Genomic DNA, 17,756 nt, shown 5'->3' with positions numbered 1-17,756 from the left:
TTCGTTTTGAGACAAATCTTGGAAAAGACTAGTGAATTTAATATAGAAACACATCATCTCTTCATTGACTTTGAGAGTGCCTATGATAGTATCCATCGAGAATTTCTGATCAACGCCCTGAACGAGTTTAATATTCCAACTCATCTCATTGATATAGTAAAAGAAACACTTAAAGTACAAAGCAGGGTTCGAATTCAAAACGCACTAACAGATACAATCCATGTTAGAACGGGCCTACGACAGGGAGATGCCCTATCCTGTATTCTATTCAACATCACATTAGAGAAAATAATTAGAGAGTCAAAAGTCAACACCAGAGGAACAATAATAACAAAAAGTGTACAAATATTGGCATTTGCAGATGATGTTGATATCATAGCTAGAAGCAAAAGAGAAATGATAGAAGCATTTAATGCTATAGAAAGAGCGGCACAAAACAGGGGCCTAAATATTAATGAAATAAAAACCAAATACATGAAGGCCAGCAAATCGACAGGCCGAAGAAACCTACAGAATCTGACAATAGGAGACTATAACATCGAAAGCGTAAAATTTTTTACATATCTAGGTTCACTAGATATGTAACATTGTTACCGCAGATAACAATGTCAGCGAAGAAATTAAGAGAAGAATACATATTGCTAATAAAACATATAATGGACTCATTAAACATCTAAGATCTAACAACATCACGAGAAAAACCAAATGCAGAATATACAAAACCCTGATAAAACCGGTCCTTATATATGGATCAGAGACATGGACACTGTCGAAAAGCGATGAGAACTTATTAGGTACGTTTGAATGAAAAATCTTTAGACACATATATCAGGGGGTGAAAGAAAATGACGTATGGCGCAGAAGATATAATTTTGAACTATACGCAGCATACAACGAACCCGACGTCATAACATCCATAAAGATCGGACGTCTGCGCTGGATGGGCCATGTTGAATGAATGTTGGAGACCGAAACACCAAAACATATAATGAAGCAAACACCAGTAGGGAGAAGGTCAAAGGGAAGACCCAAACTTAGATACAGGGAACAAGTGGAACAAGATCTTAAAACACTTGAGATTACCCACTGGAAGAACAAAGCAAGGAACAGAACAGAATGGCGGAAAATCCTAGAACAAGCCAGGACCCAAAAAGGGTTGTCGAGCTACTGATGATGATGATGATGATCAGATAACAAGATGGGGCCCCTAAGCGAATGGCCCCCCACAAGCTTCACGCTGCGGGGGCCTCTGTTACGCCCCTGGAGTGAGTGGTGTGTGTTGAATAACATGGTCCTGCATGCATCCAAGTGCAATGCTATTTCTTTTGGATGATCAAGAGACCCAGTGGCATATAATTATAATATACAGAACATTCCTGTTGACTGGGTTACCAAAATTCGTGATCTGGGAATTAATTTAGACTCTAAACTTATATTTGAATCACATTGTGACAAAAATTTCCAATCTTTACAAATGCTAGTCTTTATAAAAAGATGCACAAGAGACTTTCAGCATATTGAAGCGATTAAATTACTACATTGTTCTTTAGTTAGGCCTCATCTAGAGTATCGTTCTTGTGTATGGTTTCCATCTTATAATATTTACATATCAAAAATCGAGACAGTTCAACACAAGTTCTTGAAATATGTACCAAATAAACAGGGTATACCTTTTGAATTAAATCAAGTAAATTAATCAAATTGAAACCCAACTGGGTATTCTCTCATTGTATGACTGATGATTAATTAAAGATGCACAGATGCTTTATGACATAATTAATTCTACAGTTTTGTGTCCTCAGCTACTTGAGCAGGTTGGTCTGCATCTCCTCGTAGAACACAACGAAACAAACTTTTTATGTTCTGGAAAATTTATTTAAGTGGAATAGGTAGTCATTAGTAAGATATGTAAAACTAAATTATGTGATTAAGTTTGTGATATTTATATTTTATTTTATTGCATTTCTGTTATGTAGTATTTTATTGTATTTTTAATTATTAACACACATATACAAGTATATTGGAATGTATTGTAAACTTTGTTAATCTTATTGGGCAGCAGCCCGTACAAGATAAATAAATAAATCAATTATTTTCATTCTTTATAATGTGACACCTCCTGCAAAATGAAAATTAACATACTTCAACCAATTCTTGTTAAAAGAATGAATAAATTAGAGAACTAATGAATGTGAAGAAGATACCAAATGGTGAAATAGAAAAATGAAAATTACTCTGGTATGGATGTAAGCGAAGAAAATATAAGACAAGAATACTGCTAAGAACTTAGAAATGGAAACCAAATGGAAGGAGAAAAGAGGATGTCATAGACTACAGAGGAACAGACAAATAAAAACAGCAACGGAAAAATGAGATGTCACTGAAGAAGATATAAATATATGACAAGAAGAAATTGTGATTGGGATGTGGCAAGCAGAATATGCTATGTAAAGCTACTAATAAGTAAGTAAAGAAGTTAACTAATTTTCATAGTAGTAATGACATCATATTGTGTCACTATTTCAGTTCACATTTTACAAAGTACCTGGAAAATATTAACACATTCGCTGCCATTCACATTCAGTCACTTTCGTATGGAGCCAATACGAAAAGAACCCTATTTAATTCCACAGGTTATGAACGCCAAAAGGTGACAGCAGCACCTGACTGAAGTAGCACAAAACACCTTTTGGCATCAGTGGCAGTGAATGTGTTAACTGATACCAACATTTATCAATACTTCTCTTTTTGGAGGTTCTATTTATTTTTGATCTAAAAAATAAACATATGAAACAAAAACGTTTAATAACAGTATTCGCAAGTACTTGGAAGGGAAACGAGAAACGACCGTTTGCGAGTCGCGGAGAAATATTGCAACTATCTTAAATAATTCATATTGTCAATTGAAATTGTCAAATTGACGTATATTTCATACCTTCTGTCATTGAAGCAGAAAAATTATATATTGCTCCACAATATTGATATGACATGCAAATATTATATAAAGGTAAATTTAATTAATTGTATTTTGCTTGCAGTACTGCATTTTAATAACTAATTTTATTTACTACATACAATTGTTTACGTTTGCATAACATAACCTGCATCTTATTTTTTCTTCTTATTATTTTTTTGGACTATGGCCTTGACAATTATCCAGCAACCAGGACTAATATAATTGGCCAATATAATTAAAAGTGCGAATAAAAGTACAGAGCGTAGAAATAGAGGTCGCTTTGCCGAACTTGCACAGTCCCAATATACAGACACATACTGCATGCCATATATATAAATATGGTGAATCTAGATGTTTCTCTGTTCTTATTTGTCATTTATTTATCTTCAGAATATACATTCTTCCAAACTCATCAGAAGATATTTATCTTAGTCATTGCTTGGCTGTTGAAATTATTAAAAATAATGGACCTGTATATTTCTATCACTGGCAACAAATGTACAACAAGGATTCAGTTCAACAATGAACACAGAAAAGGCCAGTGAGTACAATAAACCAGCATATCTATGTTTTATAGACCTGACAAAGACTTTCGATCGCATCCAGGTCGAAGACGTCTTACATTTACTGTATAGAATATAGAAGAAACATACCAATCAATATTATACAAACCATCGAAAACATCTACTTCCATAATCGAACACAGGCAAAGATAAATAGAAAACTAACACAGTATATACCAGTACAAAAAGGAATCAGACAAGGTGACTCATTAAGCCCATTGCTCTTTAATATAATAATGGACGAAATAATAGAAGCAGTAAGTAAAGATCATGGTTACAGAATGGGGAACAAAGAAATCCAAGTATTATGTTATGCAGACGCAGCCGCATTAATCACTGAGACAGAAGACGATCTCCAAAGATTAACACACATCTTCAATATAACAGCCAAGAAATACAATATGATAATATCAGCAGAAAAAACTAAATGTATGACAACATCTAAATACCCACTACGATGTAAAATCGAAATTGATGGGAAAATAATAAAGCAGGAAGCAAGGTTTAGATATCTGGGAATAGATATAACCAGTTACAGATATGCTATTTATTTATTTTATTTATTAAACAGACGGGATCACCCCATTAAAGCATTATATTAATATTTTATTTTTAATCTAATTTATCTTATAATCTTATAAATACACTTTAGAATACAATATTTAGAAACAATTCTAGAGTTTACTATAAATCATGGTTTTAAATTGATTTAAACTTAAATTAAAAGGATCTATATCACAGTGACTATTTAAAAACCTTAAGGCAAGGCCCTATCAAATGGATTATTGCAGGCATAATTGGTAGCATGAAAGTTGATATGAAAAAAGTTTAAAAGATCTTAGTATATGCTGTGGAATATTGAAGCTTATTTTACTTAAAAGTTCCGGACATTGAATTAAATTATTTAATAATTTATAAACAAATACAGAATCAAACTGAATTCGTCTGTTATAAAGTGTTGTTAGATTTAATCTATCTAAAATTACTTTTTTGTCTATATTTGCAACTGCAATTCCCATTTTGTAACCACTATACCTAAGAAACCTATTCTGAACTTTCTCAATAGAATTGATATACTGGTCATACATAGGAGACCAGACTAGCGTGCCATATTCTAGTTGAGAGCGTACAAGAGAACAATACACAACTTTCGTTACATCAATTGGGAACTCACTACAGTTTCTTAATGTAAATCCAAGAATTTTAAGACCTTTCAATGTAATCTGTGAAATATGGTCATTGAAATTAATGTTTTCATTAAAACTGATGCCCAGGTCTCTAACTTGGTTTTTATATCTTAAGTTAACATTATTCATAAGATAGTTTGAGTCATATTGTTTATTCCTCCTAAAAAAACTGATGTAATAGCATTTATCGATATTTAATGTAAGATGTATACTCCAGTCCCATAACCTGTCAATATCCTTTTGCAATATATGTATGTCAGCTACAGATTTTATACATCTATATAACTTTAAGTCATCTGCAAAAAGTAAAACTGATGATTCAAGATTATCAGAAATATCATTTATAAAGAGATTAAATAGTAATGGTGAACAGTGGCCTCCTTGGGGTACACCTGATAAAACCTCAAATGATTCAGATAGGAAATTAAATAGTTTCACCCTTTGTTTTCAATCCTTTAAAAACTTGATATCCATTCTATGGTCTCATTAGAAAATCCTAAATTTAGGAGTTTTGCAAGCAAAATGTCGAAATTGACTCTGTCGAAGGCCTTCGAGAAGTCAGTGTAGACTGAGTCTACTTGTTCCTTCCTCTCCAATGCCTCCAACAGATCCATTTCATACACTGCCAAGTTAGTAATAGTGGATTTCCCAGCTGCAAACCCATGTTGAACTACAGATAATAATTCTTTACATTGCCAATATACAGTAGAACCCCGCAAATCCGAACTTATTGGGGGGGCAGCCTGTTCGGATTCCGAAAAGTTCGGATTATCCGAAAGTTAGCCTTAACTAGTAGTTCAAAGCTTTCATTGTGATTTTGAGTAGCCAAACGTTCTCGCAAGAGTGTAGGCAATATTTTTGGACTCAAGTTGACTACGAGAGAACCAAAGTAAGTTTGTGTTTAACCTTTATAAACACTTTATAAACCTATATATTAAAGTATAATATTTATTTTTAAGAAATTTTAAATGTCAAAAGTACTATTAATCCTACATTGTCCAATTTTCTAGCTTTACTCTGTATAATAAACATGTTTTTAAGTTTTTGTCTTGAATTTTTAAATTTTTTTCACTTTCTGTTGGTTCGGATTTGCCGAAAGTTCGGATTCGCGGGGTTCGGATTTACGGGGTTCTACTGTAGTTGATTGTATACTATTTTATAGAATAACTTTGGTATTGCTGATTGCATAGAGATACTACAATAATTTTTATTATTTTTGTCACCAGCTTTAAAAATAGGTGATACATAGCTTTCTTTCTTCTTTCCATCTATACTACATTCGCTCTCGCGAGATTTTTTTGGACACTGACGTTAGTAATTTCTTTTTTGAAAAATGCAGTTGTCAGAAGTGACTGGAAATTACTACAAAACCAACGCACCTGCTCATATCCAATATTATTAATAGTAAACAGACATAAAAATAACATAAACCTTACGCCAATCAATATTTATTTATTTAAACCATTATAATGTATTGATAGCAAATGAGAAAATTATTTATTGTACAAAATAAAAATATTTTGTAGAAATAAACTTCACAAAATTTTATGAGATTAGTAGACACTCCCACTATTTCTAATAATTCTTCTTTTTTTAATGAAAGATTAAGTTGATTTGAGTTGATTTCAGCAGTTAATAGTGTGAGGTAGGAATTTTTGTGTTGTACGTTTCCTATTCCGAATGTCTCAAAAAAAATCTCGCGAGAGCGAATGTAGTATAGCAGGGAAGGAACATGTGAGCAAAGATAAATTAAACAGTAGATATATTGGTTTGGATATTGTAAATGAACAATGTTTCAAGAAATAATTTGGAATATTATCTGGTCCCGTTGAAAAAGAGTTTCTGAGTTGACATATACCATCATAAATATAGTTGCAGAGGAAGTACAACAATAAAGCTTAAAAGCAAGTAAAGCGGCGGGATCTCTTAATGAAACAATCTGGAAGAACAAACATCTAAGACAAGACACAAAAGCAAGAATCTATAAAGCAGCAATTAGACCTGTAATAACATACACAGCAGAGACAACACCTGACACATCTAAAACAAGACGACTACTAGAAACAACAGAGATGAAAATACTCCGACGAATATCAGGGAAAAGACTGTTGGATAGGGAGAGAAGCGAAAACATAAGAAGATCATGCAATATAGAAGACATAAATGGATGGGTGACAAAACAGAAACAGGAGTGGAACGAACACATTAGTAGAATGGCAGAGGATAGGATAGTATGATGAGCACAAGATAAGTCACCAAATGGACGAAGAAGTATTGGCAGACCAAGAAAAAGATGGTGCGATAACTTAAACAATTTAGGAGGCTAATACTGAAGAAGAAACAGGCTTTAAAGCCTACATACAAGAAGGAAGAAGAAGGAGAAGCAACAAAGGCTAGCTTGTTGGCTGCCCTCAAGACTCCCTGATGGTTGCTTATATCTGCTGTTCACTCTTCTTCCAGTAAGGTAAATAAATACAGCATAATTGCACTGTGACCAACGAACTGTCAACACTGATGGAATCGCCATGAAGCAAATTTAATGGCGCCAGGATGAGATAGAAGATAATCAGGTAAAGGAGGGAAGTTGTCAACGAACTGTCAACACTGATGGAATGGCCCTGTCCCATTCCAACAGTGAGCCGAGATAGGCGCCAACATACAAGAGAGAGGTTCTAGCACTTCTAGAGAGACATGAAAGAGACAGAGAATTTGTCAGGTAACTACAACGTACCTGACTAGTGTTTGTTTACGAAAGATGGCGATTATCTTCCCTCCTTTACCTGATTATCTTCTATCTCATTCTGGTGCCATTAAATTTGCTTCATGGCGATTCCATCAGTGTTGACAGTTCGTTGGAAGTTGTAGCAAATTTTACCTGGCAAATTCTCTGTCTCTCTAGAAGTGCTAGAACCTCTCTATTGTATGTTGGCGCCTATCTCGCTTCACTGTTGGAATGGGACGGGGCCATTCCATCAGTGTTGACAGTTCCTTGACTGTGACACTAATATTTATGTCCAAATGATTATCAAATATTTGTTTGGAAAATAAAAGGATGGTAATAGTGGATATTAAAAGCGTTTCTTACCTTCTTCTACAACGTTCTGTTGAGTTTCACCAGCAGCTTGTTTGTGTTCTGCTTTCTTTGCTGCCTTCTCTGCCTTTTTTGCTTCCTTTTTCAAGGCTGCTTTGCTAGTGGTACTCTCGTTTGGTTTTCCGTCAACCATCTTCAGACTTGCTCTTGGCTCCTTGGATAGGAATTAATGATGCAATTCACTGCAAAATTATTAAGTATCAAGATAAAAATTGGTTATCTTGTCGGCAGGAACATAACCAATTTCTTCTTTTTTAGATTAGATATGTAGTTTGAAATCTGATAAAATTTTTGACGTTTTTAAATAATTTAGTAAATGTCAGGAGAGCTTAAATTTAAGCTGAAATTATACAAATGTATTATGCATGTCTTTCTACTTACTTTATATTGTTCTAAAAATACTGATTCTGTATTTCAATGCATAATTTTATTCTCATTTAAGAATTTGAATTTGTCAAAATTTTCCCAGGCTATAACAGTTGTCAAAGAGTTGTCACTGTCACATGAACTACCTTCATCTGTCACATGTCACATGTCAAAACATTTTGGCAAGGCAAGGTTTTGGTTGAATTGTACGTAGATTACATTTATTGCAAAGATTTTTATCATATTGTTTAATTATTAATTATCCTCATTAGATATTCTTCTTAAATGATGGAAGTTGAATCAGGTAATTATTTTTCGATACTTTCACGAACTCACACACGCCATGAAAAGTTATGGAGAGACACGAATATTACCAAATATTTCAAGTTTAGTGTTAAACATATATTTATAAACATATGTATAATTCTTAATATCATTTACATTTTGGTTAATCTTTTGGCATAAAATGCTTAATACATTTAATCATATTGATTGAAGTTTATTATATTTTAGCTGGTGTAGTTTTTAGTACCATTGATGCTGTCATAGTGTACATGAATATTTGGTTGATGATTGACTTAGGTTAGGTAGGATGCAAAAAAATTCACTCTTAAGCCGATGCCGCACTGCAGGATGCAAGATGGTGGCTTGGAGGGTGGATGGTGGAGGGCTGCTGCATCCTGGAGGCAGTGAAAGAGTGAAATGAAATCAGAAGTCAGTATCCAACTGACTACTGAGAAATCATTTGTTTCATTTGTTATGTTACATTTGGTTTGTTTTTTAGCATATCATCCTGTTAGAGGTAAAACTCACTAACTACACTTTTCAGAAAGTGAAGAAAAATCTACTTGAAGGTACACATTGTTTTTTAAATTCACCTGACTTTAATATTGGATTTTTGTTAATGCAACTGCAAAGAATAAATAAAACAGATATGTTAAGCCATGTTTCGTCACAAAGTGGGTTTGCTGGGTCCCAAATTGCCCTTCTTTTATACATAGCACCTATTAAGCTTTCCACCATAGCCAGGCTACCCGGATGGAATATCAAACATGACTGATTTGGGTGGATAGACGCCTGGCGGACCACCGGATGGTTAGATGATAGCAGGAGGCCACTGCGGCTACCATCATTTTGTTATTCGTGGTATAAGTAGCTAGATGGTCGCAAGGCAGGTATCTACCATCCTACCAAACTTCCTGCGGCATCAGCCTTATGGACAAACCATCCCTCATCATAGTACATATTTTCTTTCTGAATTAACAGTGTAACCATTGTAATAAGTTCATCAAATTTTGCTTCATTCATGTGAAGATGATTAAGGTGTGCATCTGGATCCTCTTCTGTCAATTCTCTCAATAGACGGTTTGAAGCTCCTAAGGTTTGTCTTTTCAAAACCCATGATTTCCTTAGCTTCTTTTTGATAGTTCTTATATTAAATGATCTCATATTAAAGCAACTCCTAAATGTATGACTTGATTCGACCACATCTTTCGAAGAATAAGTTTTGAACAGTTCACTTTCCAGGTACCATTCAACCAAAGTGATTCAATTTGGTTGAACCTTGTAATTTTGCCTTTAGAGTATCCTTAACCTTTCAGTGTGTCCAGTTTACAAACATGATCATGTGCAGATTGAGAGTCCACTCATACAAAACGCCTTTTGTTGTCCTATATTTCCTCACAGTTTAATTGTCTAGCTTTGAGAACTCCTGCTAGATAATAATATAATAACCCAATCAAAGCCTTGATTTCTATTAAATCTGTGTTTTTGGCATCCCTTTCTCATTGATAGTGTTCCCGGTTTACTTGAATATGTTTATTTGTGCACTAAATAATTATATTCAACAGTATCAGAAAAAACTAGTTCTAAATTTCTAACTCCATTTTCAAATTCTGTAGTGACATTTTTACACCAGGCAGATGTTTTATTAAGTTCTCTGCCCTAGTCTACCATGCCTGGGTATATGATGTTTGGCCCATAGTGTGTTGTCTTTGCCAATATGTGTAGGAGTAAGAATTACAGGCATATTTTCTTCTAAATCAGAAATTTTCTTCTCTGTATTCTCAGAAATGTTAACTTCAACTTTATTCAAATCTTTTTCAGCATCGAAATGAAATGGTTCCTGAATATCATCTTCAGCCAACACTTCCAATATTCTTGTTCCTCTTTCCAAGAATACATAGTAATTTTTTACAAACTATTTCTAAATAAAAATATTACAATTCAGTCTCTCAATTCAGATTCTCAATCAGTTGTTTGAGAAACCTGACATGTCCAAAAAAGTGGATTTTTGGTTTTTTTTTTGCATTTTTACTAGCCTTAGATATAGAGTGACATGTTTCAAGAGAACCTTGTTTAACATTCTAAATGAACCTTAGTAACCCTGTTAGTAGTCTAACAGGGTTAGAGGCTTTATCCCTTTGGCACACTTAAGCAGCCTATGTATACGATCATTTCCATATACATTTAAAGATGACACAGTTTTAGGAGATCAAGAAAACTTTGTCCGCATTTTCTTAAAGGTAAATTGTATTCATATATGCTGTCGCGGCTCAGTGGCTCACGTAGTTAGGTTTGACAAACAGATTTCTAAACTTTGGTGCGTCCGATGACTAGATACCCTTAAAAATTTGATGGACATTATTACCAGTCAATTGTAAGTATTTTTATCAAACAATCCTCTAAAAAAATCATCATTTATGACTCCATAGTGTGCCCCCATATGCAAGAGGGCACCCATCATAAAGAATCATAAAATTTATACCCTCACAGCTGATTTTTTCAGGGTTGTTTGATAAAATTGTTTACAATTAACTGGTAATATTGCCTGACAAATTTTTGAGGGTACTCCAGTTGTCGGACACACTTTATAAAGTCCAGAAACTTCTTTATTTTCATAACGCCCCTCTCCTGAAAATTTTCAGTAATAGAAAAGTTGTCTGATTCGACATCAATAGAACTCTTAGAAAAAAATGTCAGAAGTGCAATAAAAATAAGACATGTAAAGATATTGTTTATCATTGTCAATAATGTCCTGATAAACCTGGCCTCTGCTTAGGCAACTGTTTCAGAGAATATTATCATGTATCAATATAAAAAGACATTATCAAAAAATTAATATTTTGTATATTTTTAATTTACATTTTTATTCGTGTTTGTATAAAAAATGAAGTTTTAGTTTTGATAAAAAAAATTGTATTTAATTTTCTAAGTACACAAATTTAAATGTATACGTGTTAAAGCACACAAGTACATCATCCGCATTTTTAAAAGAAATTCATTGAAAACTTCGTACAGTGCACATGCACGTCTTACAAAAATTCAGAAGAAAAATTATTAGAGTCAGATTTAATATATGTACAAACAGCAATGGTTGAACAACTATCATGTTTAGTTTTAAAAAACTACTGCCACATTGGTCAGTGAGATGCATTTATTTGATGCAGCTAAAGGGTTATTACCTTTTTTCGATGGTTTCTAAGAACTTATATAAGTCTATCATGTAATCTGTGTCTGAATATTGTCCCCTGTATTTTATAACATTTTCCATGTCTTTTTCGATGCATATTTTTGCATTAGGATCACCTAGCACTATTTTCACAACATATTTGAGAATGTTTTCAAATATTGTATATATTTGATTATAAAAGTCTTCCTTTATTCCTATGTTTTTCTCTTCAGTACCTACTCTTCTTTAGTTAGTATGTTCTTTCTGAAATTTAAAGGTTTGAACTATATCTTTGAGCCTTTTTTTACCTACCACAAAGCATATGCTTAACATTATAATTTTCTAATATTTAAATGTACCTAGATTTAAATAATATATTCTTTTACAGAAGGTTGCGATTCCCAAATGAATAAATCAGGCTCAACATCTGGAAGCCCAGTCTCCAGATCATCATCTGTTGAATCTAACAACTCTGCTAAAAATAGTACCAGATCAAGATCAGCAAGTCCACAAGTGAATGGAGACGCTTCACCTAGAAAATCTAGATCAAGATCTAGAAGTGGTTCTAGACCTCACAGTGCTGCTAGTTCTAGATCAAATTCAGGTTCCCAGCATTCAAATAAATCAGGCAGTAGATCTAGATCACACAGTTCACAAAGATCCAGAAGAAGCAGCCAAGCACACTCCAGATCACCGTCAGGTAACAATTGATTAATTTAAGTCAGGGTTGGCAAAAACCAAGGTTTTTCCAAATAACCCAAAAAACAGGTTTTTTGGTTTAAAGCAGGTTAATTTGGTTTAAACCAGATTTATTTGATGCAAAGTCTAAATACTTTTTTATTTATTTATTTATTATTAAACGGTAAAACCTTTTTTTACAATCTACATAAAATACTGAAATAGAACATACAAAAATAGTTAAAATAAAACATGTAGAAATATTTGATATTTACAAAATACAGTCAAATTAGTAGATTGTCCACCTGTCTACGAAATTTCGCAAAAGAAACCCCTGTTACTTTAAAGATGAATAAATTATTTTTATAATAATTATTACTGCGATAGATTAAAAATAGTTTAAAAATTGTATCTTGAATACAGCTTCTCATATAGGAAGTTAAAATAAAAAATATTTTTCAGTTTATTATTTATTTTTGTAAATATTTAAATATAGCAGATTAAACGTTATTTAAATGTTTAAATTTTCGGAATATCAAAAACAAAAATGATCACTAACCAAATATTGCTGTCTGATTTGTCTATCATAATCTTATTGCGTGGGACACTTAAACTATAATGCTGTTCAAAAATACTCGAGAATAAATTTCAAGATGGCTTCTTATGAGGTATTTGCATGGCGTTGTCATGCATAAAGTTCTAATTTGGTTTACTAAAGTGTCATATTGTACTTGTCTTTTTTTTATACAAAGTGGACCCAAAGTCTGGAACTTTGGAATGGAGATTTGAAATTTGATGATTGCAATGTTGCCAGATTTACCACTCTTCTGACATTAGTCACTTTGGTTGGAACTCTAATTTATTATTGAAATCCTCCCTTCAATATGAGGTGAACCATATGTAACAGTTGGTATTTTATCTAGTCACGAAGATCTTAAATAAACAAAACTTCTCAATGCCAAATAGTTTTGAAGTAATTCAGTAAATATAGAATTTTGTGACTAACATTAATTCATAAAACTAACAATAGCATAGCTGAACATTTGTAAAATCAATTGTATTAATAACTAAAGCTGACAGTTGTTTTGTGTTTTTAAAAGCTCTACAAAAAAGATGGTTTATAACGAAAAATATTAAATTATTGTTTTAATGATAAGGGGCTATGGCGATAGAAAAATAGGAAGTAGCCAACTTGTTCAACAGTAATTTCCCAAACCATTTTCCTATCCATAAGGAGACGGTATAAAAATTATAAAGCATTTTGAAACGCTACTTAGAAATCAAATTGTACCTGCTCTGAAAAACAAGTTTGTAGCCAATTTTAATGAAATGTGATTTCAGCAAGACGGACCTCCAGGTCATTTTGGTGTAAATGTTCGGCATTATTTTCCCGGACCATGGAGTAGGTTAGGTTGAATTGAATGACCTCCTCGTTTACCTGATTTGAATCCTAAAGATTATGTTTATTGGGGAAACTTGAAAAGTAGAATTTATAAAACTAAACCAGCCAATGTTGCAGAGCTAAGACAAAGACTTATTGATTAATCCATATTAATTTCTACAGAAACTTGAAAAGATGTAACAGATGCATTCTACCTTCTACCATCGTTTGGGGTACTGTCAAATTAACAACAGAGGACATTTTGAAAACTTGATTAGGTAGACATTAATTTAACAATCTAGTAAACTCTATTAATTTATTAATAAGGCAGATCTAGGAAACTCTATTAATTTATTAGTAAGGCAGCAAATTATTTTGTTCAAATTTGGTTGTACACAATTTGCGTAAAAAAATGTATGAAGACATTAAATTAGCCGTATATATGCGTTTATTTTATCTTTTTGTGACTATTGTTCCTGACTACATAAAATCGTATTGTATACGGTTGAACTGGTATTGAAGTTGAGATTTCAATATAGGTAAAATATACAGGGTGTTGTGTTTAAAAAACCAAAGTGACTAATGATATCAGAAAAATGATGAATCTGGCAACGTTACAAACATAAAATTTCAAATCTTCGAATTACAAAATAGGTGTATCCCTGTTTTTATATAATTCGCACCATCCATTTAAGAAATAATTAGACATTTTTCAGACTTGCGATCCACTCTGTATAGTGTAGTTACATTGTTTTTAAATCCTGATTGATTCCCATTATTAGAAAAAATATTTTTCTTAGGTGACAGAAAATCCAAGTCTCCATCACCAGACGGCACTGCACAGCCTACTTCTACAACTCACAAATCGAGATCCAATTCACCTGCTCATGGATCCCGGAAAGGATCCAGTTCCAAATCTGCTAGTCCAGTAAATAAAGAAGGTTCCAGGTCTAGATCAAGATCAGGGTCAGCACATTCTGGTGTAAATGGAAAAAAATCGAGATCAGCTTCCCCAAAAGTAGCTTCGCGTTCAAGATCAAGGTCAAATTCCGCACCAGCTGAAGATAATGAGGCCCGAGCCAAATCGAGATCTAGGTCAAGATCCCATTCCGGGTCAAGAAAATCAAAATCTAGATCAAGATCTCACTCCGGGTCAAGAAAGTCGAAGTCGAGGTCAAGATCTCGCTCGGGGTCAAGAAAGTCAAAATCGAGGTCAAGATCTCGCTCGGGGTCAAGAAAGTCAAAGTCGAGATCAAGATCTCACTCAGGGTCAAGAAAGTCAAAATCGAGGTCAAGATCTCATTCGGGGTCGAGAAAATCAAAGTCTAGATCAAGATCTCGTTCAGGTTCTGCCAAGGCGGCTTCTAGATCAAGATCTCGTTCAGGATCAGCAAGATCAAGATCAGGTTCAAGGAAGTCCAGATCACGTAAGTTTGCATTGGGCTATGACCTGTATTTGTAAATAATAAGAATTTTTATTGTTAACATTTCTTGGAATAATGGTGAAACATCCAACAATATTAGTCGTGACTAAAATTTTTATTTAAAAAACATTGTCTAGTGATTCTGGACTGGGATTCCGAGGCGTGTAGAAATCTATCATTCGACTCGTTTCTATACGACTGGCATTCCGTGCATCAAAATATTCACCTCGAAGCTTTCGCCAGAAAGAGAGGTGTCGAGACGTATCGTTTTCTATCATAATCGCCACGTGACAAAGAAAGAAGGTATTTTGTGTTTTACTCCAAGTAACAGCTCAGCGTTGCCACATTCAGTAGATTTCTACTTTTTGGATAGAATTTTGATAGTTTGTTTTAAATTCAGTAGGTAATATTTTTTAGTAGATTTTTGCTATATAGCTATCAACATTTTGTTTTGACTAAAATGAAATTAGCTTTTTAACAGCTTTTGTTACAAATTTCCTAATGTCATTACCGAAAATAAGATTCAGAACGTAGTACGTAGATAATGAATCCAGAGAAATGAAACTGGAGTCTGGGTATACATACAAAACTTGTTTGTTTCAAGCAGCAGTGCAAATAGTATTTCGGATAATATTGAAGAGTTCTGGCAGTCGGTGAGGCTATTAAAAGCTAACGACGGAAAACTAGAATATCTAAACAATGCAACTTTGCAAAAAATGCTGCGTTTACCCGTTTTTAATGTAAAATTCGAAATATTTTTTTCCGTTTTCAACCGTATTAAAACTGATGATCGCAATAAACTTTTGAATAAAAATGTATTTTCAAGATTATTTGCCAAAGAAGGTATGAATGAGGTTGGGAATTGTACCAAATTTGATCCAGACATGCAGATGTTAAAATCAATGGATGACAAAATATTATATAAAAATATTAAATATGAAACTGATAAAAATTAAATATAAGTACCTAAGTCATTTTGTTTCCCAGTTAAAATGTAAAAAAGGTTTTTTTAAAAACATTCACATTATAATTTAGCTGTTGTTTTTATTGTATAAAAAACCTAAACTATATATAAATAAGTTAATAAAATTTTAATCTGTTTTAGTTTTTGGTTTAGTAGATTTTAGCTAAACATGCAATATATTTCCTACATAAAAAGTGGCAATGCTGTAACAGCTGTTTTGACTGTGTTAAGCGTCAAATACTAAATGACACCAGATTTCCGTAAATGTTTTCGTTTGACTAGTATATTGCCGAGACTTCCCGAAACGTTGTCGATACGTGCATAGAATGCCAACAAAAGCTACTATCGCCTTCGAGAATAGATATCTACAGTAGACAGCTACGTGTAGACATCTACACTGCACGGAATCTAGGCCATGGACCACACTCTCTACATTGACAAAGTCACTACCTTTCTCTCCAACAATAACTTCACTTTACTCTCCGAAGAACCAAGACTCTTCTAAAAAGTTCATCAATAAACTTACAAGTCAACCTGAAACCTGCAGAATTCTTCTCAGAATAGTTTGCCCCTTACTATAAAATACCAAGCAATCCGATGACACCCAGACTGCATGGTTTACCTAAGATACATAAAGAGGGCATTCCCATTCATCCAGTTGTTAGCTTCATAAACACTTCAGTTTCTATTCTTTCGAAATTAATATTGAACCTCTATTCATATATTAACACTGACGAATTTCACCCCTTGTTTTTCAGTCAAAAACACTAGTCATCTAGTCGATAAATTCCAACAAATAAATCTCGCCCAACGTTACGATGCTTTCATTTGATGTTAGCAACCTTTTCGCTTCTGTCCCTAAACAAGAAACTATTAATCTGGTTCACCTCGATTTTCTAAGAGCCAGTTCAATTACAATGTCTACTACAGATTCTATTATCCAATTATTACAATTTTGTCTAGCTCAAGACTTCTTTGTATTTAATAATAAATTTTACAGACAACCTGATGGCTTAGCCATGGGTAGCTGGTTATCCCCTCTCCTAGCTGATATGTTCATGGATCATCTAGAATCCACACAGATTATGAAAAATCATGAAATCCTACACTGGTTTCGTTATGTTGATGACTGTTTAGTCTTCATATCAGGTAACTCTAACTCAGCTGATTTACTTCTTTCTAGAATCAATCAAATCCATCCTAACATTAAGTTCACTATGGAACTAGAGTCATACCAATCAATTAATTTTCTTGACCTTACCGTCACCAGATTAAACGTTCATTTCAACTTCAGTATCTATAGGAAACCAACACAACCACAATTATATCATAGTCTCTATTTCTCATTACTTCCTAACTTTTCACTTATTCTATTTAACCAAGGGTTCGTCCAGCGTCCAATCATACTCTACAAACTCGTTACCTTCTTCTGGCCATACCCTCCACTGGTTCTATTGATACATTTTACACCAACTTATCCTGTTTTCTCCACCTATTACTCTCATAATTTCGTACGTTTGGTTGTCGGGTCTCTGGAGCTCTCAGTCTCTCAAATTCATCATTAGTCTCAATCACTCTGATATCAAATACTAATTTATCCCATAACTCAATTTATTTATTCATTGTTTATCAATTCTGTTTTCTCCTCTTTAATAATTTTTTTTTCAAAATACCAAGTTCACTGAACACCCTCTC

At 33.4% G+C, this 17,756-nt stretch overlaps 2 protein-coding genes across 4 annotated transcripts in view; one reads left to right on the top strand and one right to left on the bottom strand.

The window, feature by feature from the left end:
- Positions 1 to 8,197, bottom strand: part of LOC114342301 (aspartate--tRNA ligase, cytoplasmic) — a 51,784-nt gene extending 43,587 nt beyond the window's left edge. Inside the window, exons 1-2 of one of the 2 annotated variants that reach the window (XM_028293103.2) lie at positions 8,179 to 8,197; positions 7,792 to 7,979 (exon numbers count right to left, since the gene is read on the bottom strand). In XM_028293103.2, the coding sequence (XP_028148904.1) occupies positions 7,792 to 7,930 (139 nt within the window). In that variant the 5' untranslated portion in view covers positions 7,931 to 7,979; positions 8,179 to 8,197. Of the gene's footprint in view, positions 1 to 7,791; positions 8,043 to 8,178 lie in introns of those variants that run through there. The other variant, XM_028293102.2, reaches the window with a different exon arrangement.
- A 102-nt stretch (positions 8,198 to 8,299) lies between these two features.
- Positions 8,300 to 17,756, top strand: part of LOC114342299 (protein IWS1 homolog) — a 65,007-nt gene continuing 55,550 nt past the window's right edge. The window contains exons 1-4 of one of the 2 annotated variants that reach the window (XM_050658705.1): positions 8,300 to 8,467; positions 12,003 to 12,314; positions 14,474 to 14,846; positions 14,886 to 15,100. In XM_050658705.1, coding sequence (XP_050514662.1) covers positions 8,449 to 8,467; positions 12,003 to 12,314; positions 14,474 to 14,846; positions 14,886 to 15,100 — 919 coding nt within the window. In that variant the 5' untranslated portion in view covers positions 8,300 to 8,448. Of the gene's footprint in view, positions 8,468 to 12,002; positions 12,315 to 14,473; positions 15,101 to 17,756 lie in introns of both variants that reach the window. The other variant, XM_050658704.1, reaches the window with a different exon arrangement.

Source organism: Diabrotica virgifera, chromosome 8 (genome assembly GCF_917563875.1).
Source record: "Diabrotica virgifera virgifera chromosome 8, PGI_DIABVI_V3a".
In the NCBI taxonomy this organism is placed as follows: Eukaryota; Metazoa; Arthropoda; class Insecta; order Coleoptera; family Chrysomelidae; genus Diabrotica; species Diabrotica virgifera.
The sequence above is the reverse complement of the archived record's forward strand: the minus strand, read 5'-3'. Positions and strand labels throughout refer to the sequence as shown.